The sequence below is a fragment of the Aricia agestis genome, chromosome 11 (genome assembly GCF_905147365.1).
Source record: "Aricia agestis chromosome 11, ilAriAges1.1, whole genome shotgun sequence".
Taxonomy (NCBI): domain Eukaryota; kingdom Metazoa; phylum Arthropoda; class Insecta; order Lepidoptera; family Lycaenidae; genus Aricia; species Aricia agestis.
Window position 1 is genome coordinate 10,629,668 of NC_056416.1, and position 12,535 is coordinate 10,642,202.

General features: G+C 34.7%; 1 protein-coding gene across 6 annotated transcripts in view; it reads right to left on the reverse strand.

The window, feature by feature from the left end:
- Positions 1-12,535, reverse strand: part of LOC121731522 (potassium voltage-gated channel subfamily H member 8) — a 107,624-nt gene that overhangs the window by 32,542 nt on the left and 62,547 nt on the right. For all 6 annotated transcript variants that reach the window (XM_042120981.1, XM_042120980.1, XM_042120979.1 and 3 more), the window contains exons 6-8: positions 11,626-11,860; positions 9,562-9,725; positions 8,653-8,869 (exon numbers count right to left, since the gene is read on the reverse strand). In XM_042120981.1, the coding sequence (XP_041976915.1) occupies positions 8,653-8,869; positions 9,562-9,725; positions 11,626-11,860 (616 nt within the window). The remainder of the gene's footprint in view (positions 1-8,652; positions 8,870-9,561; positions 9,726-11,625; positions 11,861-12,535) is intronic.

Here is a 12,535-nt window from a genome sequence, read left to right on the forward strand (position 1 = left end):
AAATCCTCGAACCCTAGCACGTAACATTATGTAGAAATTAGTCTTTTTGGCATTAAATACCATTAAAAAAGTACTGAATTTTCATTTGCTAATTTGCATCAAACAGGTTCCGAAACTACGAAACAGGTACTAAAAAATGGACTGATTATTATGAAATTGTGCACATAGGAGTATATTAAATAAGCAATAGGAAATAAACTTTTTCCTGCGAAAAAATGTGAATTTGCTATAGTAAATTATTTATTAAATTGCTTTGAAAAACTTGTGAAAATGGTTTTTAAACTAAAAACGTCATTTTCGTTGTGTTATTGTACTCTGTAGCAGCTAATTTATTAAACGACCAGATTCTTTATATACCTGCAGTGTTTAAAAGCACAAAGAAGTGGAAAACAATGCGAAAGCACGACGACGGAACTGCAATACCATTGTTGGAGATAAAACACAAGATCCATTATTTTAGGGCGGACTGAGGTGTGAAAGCTTTTGTGTGTTTGGGGTTGCTTCGTAAAGTGAAAAGCTGCATTCTATTCCATATCATATTTTGAAAGGAATATGATTGATCTGATTGCTATTCACAAACTTTTTAGCAAAAATTTTGTACACACTAAAATACTACTTGTATTTTTAGTACTAGCTTGTAATTTAGTTACTACTAGCTATTTGACCGAGCTTTGCTCGGTATTCGATAAAACGCGAATAAAATGACATTTTCTAAAAATGATTCCTAGCTAGATCGATTTATCGCCCCCGAAACCCCCTATATACTAAATTTAATGAAAATCGTTGGAGCCGATTCCAAGATTCCAATTATATATATTAGGGTGGAGCGAATAATGTTTTTTTTTTATATTCGTTTCGGCATACCTATAAAAAGTTGCTGTTACTGTTCACAAATATACGTACAAAATTTTATTTAGATCATAATAAATTTAGAGGTCAACGTCATGAACTTTAGAGAAATTCGAAAAACTTGTCAAAAACCACCAACTTCTAATATTGCCAAATTAACGCTGAATTATATTATATGTATTCCGTTACGTTCGTAACTGTTTAAGCTTGAATATTGCTCAGATAGACGGGGAAATTTAGGCAGGAGAGGTGATTTTATTGCACTTTTCAATCGTTGTCTGAACGCCGTGCGCGCTAGTATTGTAATTCTGCTTGTGAGAAACAGTGATTTTAAGCACTACCCACAAGAAAATAAACTGCTGTAAGTAATATTTTTAAATTCCTGTTCACTTATTGTTGATAAAATACTATTTTCGATATAATTTATACAGGCTAGTATTTCTCTTTATTACAGTCATAATATGTCGTCAAAATACGAAAAGAGACATGTTATCCCGTTTTTGGTTTATCGGAGAAGTTACCAGTTTCTCAACACCAACTCATATTTCTGTTATAAAAATTACATAATTATTAATTAATATGAAAATTAAAATGAATCAATGCTGGACAAAACTACAAAAGAGCCGACAGTTCATGATGTATCCCAAAGACTGGCTACGGAAATTTTACATATCTGGCGAAAAGCGTCACTTCCCAAAAAAGAAGTATATTAGGTATTTACTTGATTAAAGAACTACAAGAAAAATGATGATAGGCCGTGTAGATATAAATGCGACTAAAAAATATGAAGAAAATAAAAATACAAGACATAGAATGACTTCGTAACAAAGAGATAATGGATCCTAACCAGACGTCTTGTTCTCGTTCTTTGCATGATGACTTAACAACCGAAAGAACGAGTTCCAGCGATTGTAGCTTCTTCTTGTAGCTTCTACAAGCTAAACAATCGCCAAATTAAGTAGCTGCTCAGCCACCCAAGAAAAAGAGATTCAATTTTCTATTATTAGCTCTCGTATGCGATTGTACCTGAATCTCTGACAGAGCAGCTGCTATTATAGCTTTATCTGCTTCTACTGTGTTAAAAGATGTTAATTGTTGGTATTATTATATCAAAGGATTCTAGTGCTGTCATTGATCGTTAAAAATGCGATGAGAAATAATGAAAAACAGATCAGCACACACGGTGCAGATCGCAAATATAAAAGTATACGCAGAATTTATTTTGATGGCAGAAAAGGTGGCTGTGATGGTACAGTTGTGAATATAGTTTTCAAAGGAGATGTTATTCGTTGTATGGAAGAAGTAATTAACAAACTATTATAGTAGTTTTTTGTTTGAAATGCCTAATTGTGAAATAAAAAAACAATTTAATACAAAACAATCCCCTTTTTTCTGATGATTATTCCTTGATAATATTGTTACGTGCTAGGGTTCGAGGATTTGGAGAGAAAATCCTGGTGACTCTCTTGAAGACTTTATTCACTAAGTCTAGGTCACACAAGCACACACTAGGTCACAACACTTAGCACCAAGTCCCAACACTAATCACTAGGTCCAATCACTAAGCACTATCACTGTCCTAGGTCGTAGCCAAGTCGCAGGTTTCACTGGTTCACTCACTATTGATCACTTGTTGTCACTCCGAAATCGCCTTGATGATAGCTCGAAACGAACTGAACTGCCGCGCCGTCTACCTGCGGCTTTTTATATGGCGAGACGAATTCCAGAAAGTTTCCGATACACGTAAACAAGTAAACAAGTGTCGGAACTTTCTAGGAGGCTAGGGCATGTACCACAATAAACATAAACAACTAAACACGTAAACAAAATAAACCGGTAAACACGTAAACAAGACACTTCTAGAAAGTTCGAGCACAGTCTATTCGAGTATGTACTAGCGCACCTAACGCCATCTAGTATTGAGTACGGGGTTTTATGTTGCCTGTGTTCCCTCGGTATGTTTTGCTGGTTTGTCGCTAGATGGCACTACGTGTCCGTATACCATGTACCGTAACAATATATCATAAATATTTAAATTTCTTCGATAAAAACATTGATACCACTAACCACAGCCTGTAGTCAAGACCTTTTCTTAATCGATTCTTTATAGAATCGTCGATCAAAATGTATAGAATTGACATTAGACGAGTCGAACGTCAACGTCATATTCGCGAATTTTTAAGTCAATTCCATACATTTTGATCGGTGATTCTATAGAAAAGCGATAAAGAAAAGGTCTTGGCTAAGGCATCAGGCTTTTATTTAACGTATTACAATGTAGTTTTTTTTACAAGTAACAGCAAATATAGAAAAATACTATTTGTCAAAACTAAACCAATGTTTTAAAAAAAATCGTATTTTTCGAATTTTCAATTGGGTTAGGGCACCTCATAACATCAAGACAAGTAAACTATATTTTGTATGCAGAATTTACTCATCAAAGAGCAACTTTCTATTGCTATGTCATTAAAAAAAATTAAAAAAAGTTTCTTCATACATTATCCCTCCACCCTAATATATATATATATACAAGAATTGCTCGTTTAAAGATAAGATTTAAAGGTGATCGCACATTTATCAGCACGCACGGGCCGAACGCGCCGTATTTTAGAATTCATTGTATGAAATAATGTGAAACCTCGCACATTCACCCGCACCGCGTTCAACGCGTACGACGTAAAATACAAAAATATTCGTTCAGGTTTCACGATGTTTCTAAAGAAGTAAGTATGATAAATTAACACAATAAATTTTAATAAAATTACATATAAAATACTATGCACATCTTTGTTATAATATAAATAAGCATCACCGCTTATACAACATACATGATACAACAATATCATACAAGCTACGAATAATAAAAACTAAGGAAACGTAACTCCCATACTTCAAACGTTTTGAATTTGGTTCCTTTTTGCACACTACAATATGGCAATAGCAACGAAACACTAACACTCAAATTTACGAAATAAAGCCGTTGACATTGTCACTTCTATATTTACACAAAATTGTGTACCGAATACATGCATAAAGTTTGCATGTATTCGGGTCACATTTTTTGACACAGTTAGGGCCGGGACACAAAAACACGTCACGACGTCGCATCGTAAAACGACGCCGCGTCGTGGTACTCTTCCAGTTTTTAATTTTTATTATTCGTAGCTACGAATAATAAATAGTTTTTATTATTCGTAGATTCGTAGCATACAAGTTATACAGCGAGCCGTAGCTCTACGTCGTAGCCTCGTAGCGGTACACGTAGCTCGTAGCGCTGTCGTAGCACGCTCTACGACGTGTGGGACAACAAAGCCTTTGGCTCTTTGGTTTTTCTCAACGATAGTAAAGTTTTTAACGTAGTTTACAATAAGCGGAGATGAAACTTTTAGCATTTTGTGAATTTTGGCTTACTTTTATTATTTATATTACGAGTCTATAAAGAGTATAATATTATGTATTTGCCTACGTCGTATACGAGACTCCGAAATTAATTTACTAATTTTAATGAAATTTAACAAAATTAAGAGCTTCCGTGGCCTAGTTGGAAGATCGTTGCTTCGCATTCGAGATGGTGCAGGTTCTATCCTGGGTGGAGGCGTGTAACAAGACATTTTCAGCTCAAGTATTTAATATGGACGCTTGATGAATGAAAACATCGTGAGGAAACCCGCATATGCTTTACCCCAGACGTATTGACCTGCTCATTCCTCTGGACTAGGCCGACTATGTTGCGAGAATGCCGTACGTGCTTGGACAGTGGACACCCATTCGGACATTTTAAATCTTGTCCCAGGCAGTGTCTACAGTATTTGAAAAATGGTTACTTCGCTCTGAAAACACTGTATAAATCACCAACAATGTAAATGGTGTTATTTTTTTTTAAACATGTATTTTATATAATAAATTTGACGATAAAAATATAATAGATTTGACGATGAAAAAAGGAAATATAAAACTTTTATCCCCCCAATTTTCGCAATTCCTGAGGGTTATCAAATATCCTTTTTATGCGGATGATTACAATAGCATACCGATATTTTTAATTTTATTAAAATATAATTTCCCATTAAAACTTGTTAATCAAATGAACGTTTTTATCGTTAACTTTATTGCTGTCAAGTTATTAACACTCAGTGAAGCGTCCCGCGAGCGATAGCATAAAAAATAAAATTATAACACGACGTTTTATTGGCACTATAAAAGCAATGTACACGTTATAAAGATAATGTTCTGTAAAATAAACCTTTCAAAATTAACGTGCGAAAACTTGCGTCGTATTTCACTTTGATATAAAACTCTGTTTTTGCAGAAAAACCTTCGCGCTAGCGGATCTTAGCTACGGTTGTTTGATGATAGTAAAAACTTTAAATTAATGAGATAATTTTATGTGGGTTTGATGTTTAGGTTATGTTTTATTTGATTGTATCTAATAGTAATTATGATTTTAAATATTTTTTGTTGTATAATGATTCAAAACTGCGCATACGGAGCATTTTTAAGAATGTTTAAATCACAGCACTCCAAAATTAATAATGCGCAAGAATGACCTTAAATAATGTCCGTGTTACAAAAGCTACAAGAATATGACGACGAGCTTTGACTCATACCTATACGTATCTTAAACGCAATGCAATTAGAAAATGCAATATCGTCTACCATCGCTCTGGAAATACGACCGTTGCCGAAAAAAATCGAAAACTTCTATACGCATTTTGGGAGCACTGCACTTTACAGTATTAAAGTACCTAACTAAACGGGAAAATTTAATTTGGTATCAAAAATAAGCTAATAGATTATTAAAGTCTTAAAAAGTATTTAATTTCACCTTAATGGCTAATAAAAAGTTGTTTTTGGCCTTAATTTTCTCTGGACTGTATCTAATGAAATGCATTATTTTTCCTTCTTAAATAATTTTGATCAAACGGGAAGATCAAAGCGTTTAAATTTGAAGGGTTTCATCTGTTTGGCATCCAGTTTGTTACGATCATGATCGGTGATTAAAACTTGGAAAAGTTTACATCACTTGCACTAAAAAAAATTGCAGTAAAGTAAGGAATTAAAAATGTATCCCCGATACAATATTCGGCAGAACGCGTCGAAAAATTAAATTATATATAGTTTTTATTTTTAACTTCACTGTCGAAGTTATCGAATGCAAGTTGTCCAAGTATCCAGTTAACACACTGTAAAATTACCGGCTTGATGGAGGGTTTCGATAATTTTTGTGTAGCTAAGGGGTAGAAACGAAAAAATGTATTAAAACTGATATTAGAATATATAAGAAACGCTTTCTGACATCAGGAAACGCAGATCCTGTTGGATCCTTGTCATATCAAACAGCTGTCAGATGCCACGAGCTTCAAAACCCTCATTATTGAACTGATAGACAACGCAGCATTATTGCTAGATGGGAGTGGATGGGAGTTTATTATGTATGTGACTCTAGAGAATACAAGTTTTTCCCCATCTAACCTAATGCTTTTGAAGATATATTATGCTACATACAGCACATCGAAATAAAGCTATAATTCCTAACAAAATACTCCGCCAAATTTTATTTCTTTACTTAAATTAAAAACTTAAGTAAAGAAAAACCTATGTCATAAAATTCCACAACAGCTTAAATTGGTATTAAACTAATAAAGCGATCATCAGATTAAATAGTTAATAACATCTTCACTGTTCTACAATATTAAATTAAGTAGAAACACTTAGGACTATAGACAATCTTCGATCCTTAACAATTACCTAAATCTTGTATTCAATAAACAGAAGGGAGGCTTTTAACGGTTTTGCTTATCAGCATTACCATCGGCCCATCGCTTGTCAATAAACTAAGAACACAATATATATAATAAACAGTAGACCTTCTTTAATTTAACTTGATTCGGGTAGAGGCGATAAGCGTGATTTCGGGTAATTTAAAGTAGCAGAACAAATTTGTATCACGTCGTTTGCCCATAATATACTAAAACTAAGCTTGTCTCCATATGAAGAAATAATATTTAAAATTATATTATGCAGTAAACCTTTTGCAATTTAAGTACCTGAAACGATAGCACGCACAATCGTGATTTTAGATAATATCGTGAAGTAGCAAAGAAAGTATCAAGTCAATAAGTCCAAGTCTAACCGCCGTACTCAGAGACATATAAAATTTATGATTAACCTTCAATTTAATGAAGAGTTTGACAGATAATATATGGGGCTTATGTCAAAATTTTGAATTAATTACAGTTAAGTATAAATTAATTTTCGACTCTAAGTGCGCTGTGCGGCAGTCTGTAAGTGTGTGAAAATTTGATTTCAAGGCGTTTAAGTTACTCTACTGCACGTAATACTGTAGTAAGACCCTCCTCAATTAACGTCAAACTGATAAGAGAACTGATTAATAATAATTCGAGCTCCCACCGAACACGGGAATCGCATCAAGTCGAGCGCTCAATCATTTCACTACCAAATCAAAGGTTATTGATGATTTTGGGAGGATTCAGTTGAATTTTAACTTGTAATGGTGTGGTATCTTGATGAAAAAATGACTTGTATAAATTTTGTATTGATAAAGAATAACGTTTCAATCGGATCTAACTTCTAACAGAAAAAGCAAGCAATATTTTGTTTTATTAGTGTTCAACATGAATTTCCACCAAGAACCAACGGTACAATCAATTACATATAAAAAAAGCAGCCAAGTGCGAGTTGGACTCGCCCATGAAGGGTTCCGCAGCAGTAATAAGGTTCATTTTAATGAAATTAAAAGGTTTTTGATATTTCAGTTGATTTAATGAAAATTAATTTAAGGTTTACCATTTATGACGTATAAAAAAAAACTACTTGCTAGATCTCGTTCAAACCAATTTTAGTTGGTAGTTTTTATAATAATGTACATCATATATTATTTTTAGACTTATCATGCCCCTACTTTAGAAGTTAGAGGGGGGGCGACACAAATTTTTCCACTTTGGAAGAGTCTCTCTCGCAAACTATTCAGGTCACAAAAACATTATAGAAGAAACTTCAATATGATTTTTAAAGACCTATCCATAGATACCCACACGTATAGGTTAGTTGAATTTTTTTTTTGTTTCAGTTGTACCTATGAGGACCCCTAAAATTTTTAATAATTTTTCCATTTTTGTATCAAAATCTTAATGCGGTTTACAGACTACATCTACTTACCAATTTTCAATAGTATAACTCTTATAGTTTCGGAGGAAAGTGGCTGTGACATACGGATGGACAGACAGACAGACAGAAAGACAGACAGACATGACGAATCTATAAGGGTTCCGTTTTTTGCCATTTGGCTACGGAACCCTAAAAAGCAAGGCTAACCTAAGCTAACTTTGAACCTAAAGTAGCATTTTGGAGATTAAATTGATGTCGTAAAAAACTATAAGAAATCACACACCTAAAATGATTATTTCAGACCTATAATTGTGCGCTTTTATAATTTTGGACGTGGCGGTAAAATCGTGCACGTCGGTGGTAAAACTATAACATAGGGAGGTGAAATCATAAAATGTATGGAAATATTATATTATGAAGACGCTTTTAAATTTCCGTCGACAATAACTATTTAATGTGCACGTTAGAGGACATCACGACGTCTACACTCTACTATGGAAGTCGGCGTCCACGATAACGTGACGTCCGGAATTATAAAATCGACATTAAAAATATTATAGGTACCTTCTCTTTCATAAATATGAAAAATGCTTCGTTATACATTTTGCTAACATACTTTAAAATCCAGGTTGGTCTTACTTAAAATTTTTTTTGACGCTTTACCTCTTTACTTACCCAAATCCCAGTTATCGTTCTTATGATGTTCTATCTCCTTCTCTGCTATGATGAACCATATGCAGGCGAGCCAGTGGGCGACCAGCGTGAAGGACAGCATGAGCAGCGTCAGGATCAGCGCCGAGTACTGCGAGTACCGGTCCATCTTCTGCAGCAGTCGTGCCAGCCGGAGCAGACGGGTTAGCTTCACCAGGTGGACGTTGCCGTGGGTTGATTCCTGGGGACAATGTCATACATTCCGATAATGTAGAGAAAATAAGAAATGCACAGAAGTTTATCGTGTCGGAACCGTATATTTTTGAGGGATAAAAAGTATCCTATGTCATTTTTTAGGACTAAAGGTATTTCCATAACTACTAAAGTTAGTTTACAGCAAAATTGGTTTAGCGATTAAAACGTAAAACACAAACTTTCTCGTTTACAATATGAGAATGGAAAAATGAATTCAAATCTAAATATTCGGTTGGAAAAGTATTTGCAAATAAATCTGCATAAACTATTCAATTGCACAGCCATAAAACGCAGGCACGTAATTAGGGAGAAGAAAGGGGTGTATACATTGGATGTTTTGAAAAATATTTTGCATCGTTTCATAAAATAATGTAATCCCATTGAATTAAAAGATTATAATTATTGTTAAACATTATTATTTAATTGTTGTAATACGATAGGTAGGATAGGTACTCAAATAACTGGTGCACTATGTGGACCGGTAGCTAGGCAGGTTTTCATACATTTTATGACGACACTAGATCGTAACTTTAACCTGTAAAAATCTATGGAGAATGCGGCACACGCCGACGCTGCGGTCTGACATTATGTGTACGATGGTGATCTTTAGATATATATTTAATACTATATACTACTACTTATATAACCTTGCGCTACCTATACTACTCATATACTCACCGCTCCACTATACACGTCCGACGCATACAGCAGGTCGAAGGGCAGCGCCGCCAGCAGGTCTACGACAAACCAGCTGCGGATGTAGTTGAGTGCGATTGCCTTAGAGTCCGACACCACCTCGCCCTTCTTGCTCACGAACGTCGTGCGGAAGTTGAGAACTATATCTGCAATGTACATGCTCCTTTAGGTTACGGTGAAGGTGTTTAGAACCTTTTTTTGGATAGTTATAAGATTGAATATTACACCGGGGTTTTCAGGCAGCATAGGAGATATTTTTAATCACATTAAAAAGAAGGTTTTCTTTATTAACCACCTGTTCGCAACGCTCCACCGATTTAATAAATAATAATTACTACTTTAATTAAGGATTACTGCTTTACATCAAATGTAAGTGAAAATATGAAATTTTCATAATAATATTATAATATTATTCTACCTCTCCTAATAATATAATGTCAATAGTTTTCTTACTTAATTTATTTCTAAAAGTTAAATATTTCCTTAAACGCTAGAGTTGTCTCTAACAATGTAATTTAATTTATATTCTTACTTCATTTACTTCTATTCAGCCAAAGAGTGTAGAAAATTTTTCGTGTGAAAATTTTACTTTCGAGAGGCAATGTGCGCTTTTATAATTCCGGACGTCACGTTATCGTGGACGCCGACTTCCACAGTAAAACGTTGGGTACGTTAAATGTCCTTTTGGTTTTACGCACCGCGGACGCTTTGCGCGGTTCAGAAGAGTCTAGTCATCGTGATGTCCTCTAACGTGCACGTTAAAAAGTTATTGTCGACGGTTTAGAAACATCTTCATTCTACTAATATTATAAAGGCGAAAGTTTGTTTGGATGTATGGATGTGTGGATGTATGGATGGTTGTTACTCTTTCACGCAAAAACTACTGAACGGATTTTAATGAAACTTTACAAGCTATATTAGCTTATACATCAGAATAACACACAGGCTACAATTTTAACCGACTTTAAAAATGGGGGAGGTGTTATGTTCGTTTTCTTATATTCAACGATTACTCCGCCATTTGTTAACCGATTTTCAAAATTTTTCTTTTGGCATATAGGGTATCATCCCAATTTGGTATTATATTCACAAAAGTGGTGATCTTATGAAGGATCCATAAGTAATCGAGGGAACTCCTCAAAACTTATAGTGAAACATGTGGTGACTTCGGTTTCGTGAGAAGTATTCTAAGCATATGCTACCAACAAGTAAATTTTGCACCTAGATATACCTGGTATACCGTGGTTCGGAAGGTGCTGAGAGAACTCCTGATTTTTTATAGATACAAGTCTGGGAGTTTCGGCGTTGTTTTAAAAACAGAAACATATGCTATACTATGCAAATTACATTCATCATCATCATCATCACTACCATATTATACCATTTCATAGTCTTTTAGATCGAGACTCGAGTTTGTCAAGCGATAATTAAAAAAAATCTATACCTACCTAATATTATAAACCTGAAGAGTATGTTTGCTTGAACGCGTCAATCTCAGGAACTACAGGTCCGATTTAAAAACTTATCTCAGTGTTAGATAGATCATTTATCGAGTAAGTCTATAGGCTAGATATGATTATATTATCACGCTAAGATTAATACGACCGAAGAAACTCAGTAAAATGTGGAAGAAACGGGGGAAATCTTTTTTTTGGGAAAATGTACGGTTTCTGTAAAATTCCTAATTTACGCGGGTGAAGCCGCGCGGGACATCTAGTATAATATATTTCCATACATTTTACTTCCCTATGTTATCGTTTTACCGCGAACGTCCACGATATTTCCACCACGTCCGAAATTAAAAAAAGCGCACAATGGCAAGATTCAAGTATTTTTTTCCATATTTTAAAAATTAATTTTACAGTCAATTTAACTTTTAATCAAAATTAAACTACTTCATAAAGTACACACAGGTAACTTAGTTTAACGAGTAACTAGTAATATATAATAATATACATTACCTCACTACAACAAAGAAAATATTTCCACTTTAAATATAATAAGTATATCATTCCTTCTTAAGTCAGCTAACCCAAGAAAACTTACCAATAATAAACAAAGCTTCGACAACCACATCACTGGTCACGCTTATCCGTGGATGACCCTCGTCCACGAAGCTCGCGTTGTACGGCACAACCACGGCCACGTAAAAAGTCGCGATCAGTATCAACCAGTCCCAAAACGTCTTAAACACTCCGTAATGTGATATTATAAAGCGGGACTTCTTGATGGCCGATGTTTTGTACTCGGGGAGCGGCGGGTCCGACGAGTGGAGAAGGTTCTACAATGAATAATTGCGTGAGAATTCGAATTTAGAACACATTAGGTGTTAATTCGGAGCGCGGTTTGTTTGACGCGGGTTGATTAAGGTCAGTTCATAGTAGAGGAAAGCCGAAACGCAGAAATGGGAAACTCAAAACGTTTTATGGACGCTGTTAAGCATTTGTGTACCAGCCCACAAATAAAGGACGCATTGAGTTATGAATGCGGTTATGTTCTTTAGATCATTTAGAATGTGGGTTAGTACACAACACCAACCCTTAACAGCAACCATAATATTATAGCAAATTATAATACTCATACTCGATCTTTCTAACTAAGTAGTAATGACGTTCCTAAGAACTATTCTAGGTTTGTCTTTGACAGTAATGACTGTACCAATATGCCAGTCAAAACAGAGCTGTCTTTAGATATTATATGTAAATATTTTATTTTCCTGCCCCAAAGACTAGTTCGCATTAGGCCAGCCGCCAGTAGTTTGGGCAAGTAGCGAATATTTTAGTAGCTAAAATTCTCGCTTCTGCACCAAAATCGTTCGCACTTCGTGGTGGGAGGTGCTACTCGCCCGCGAAAAACGGAATAATATGAATTGGCTCGACTAAATTACTTATTAATCTACTTGACTAAATTGCTAAAAAGTGCGTTATGTATTATTTATTAGTAAAAGTGGTTTGGA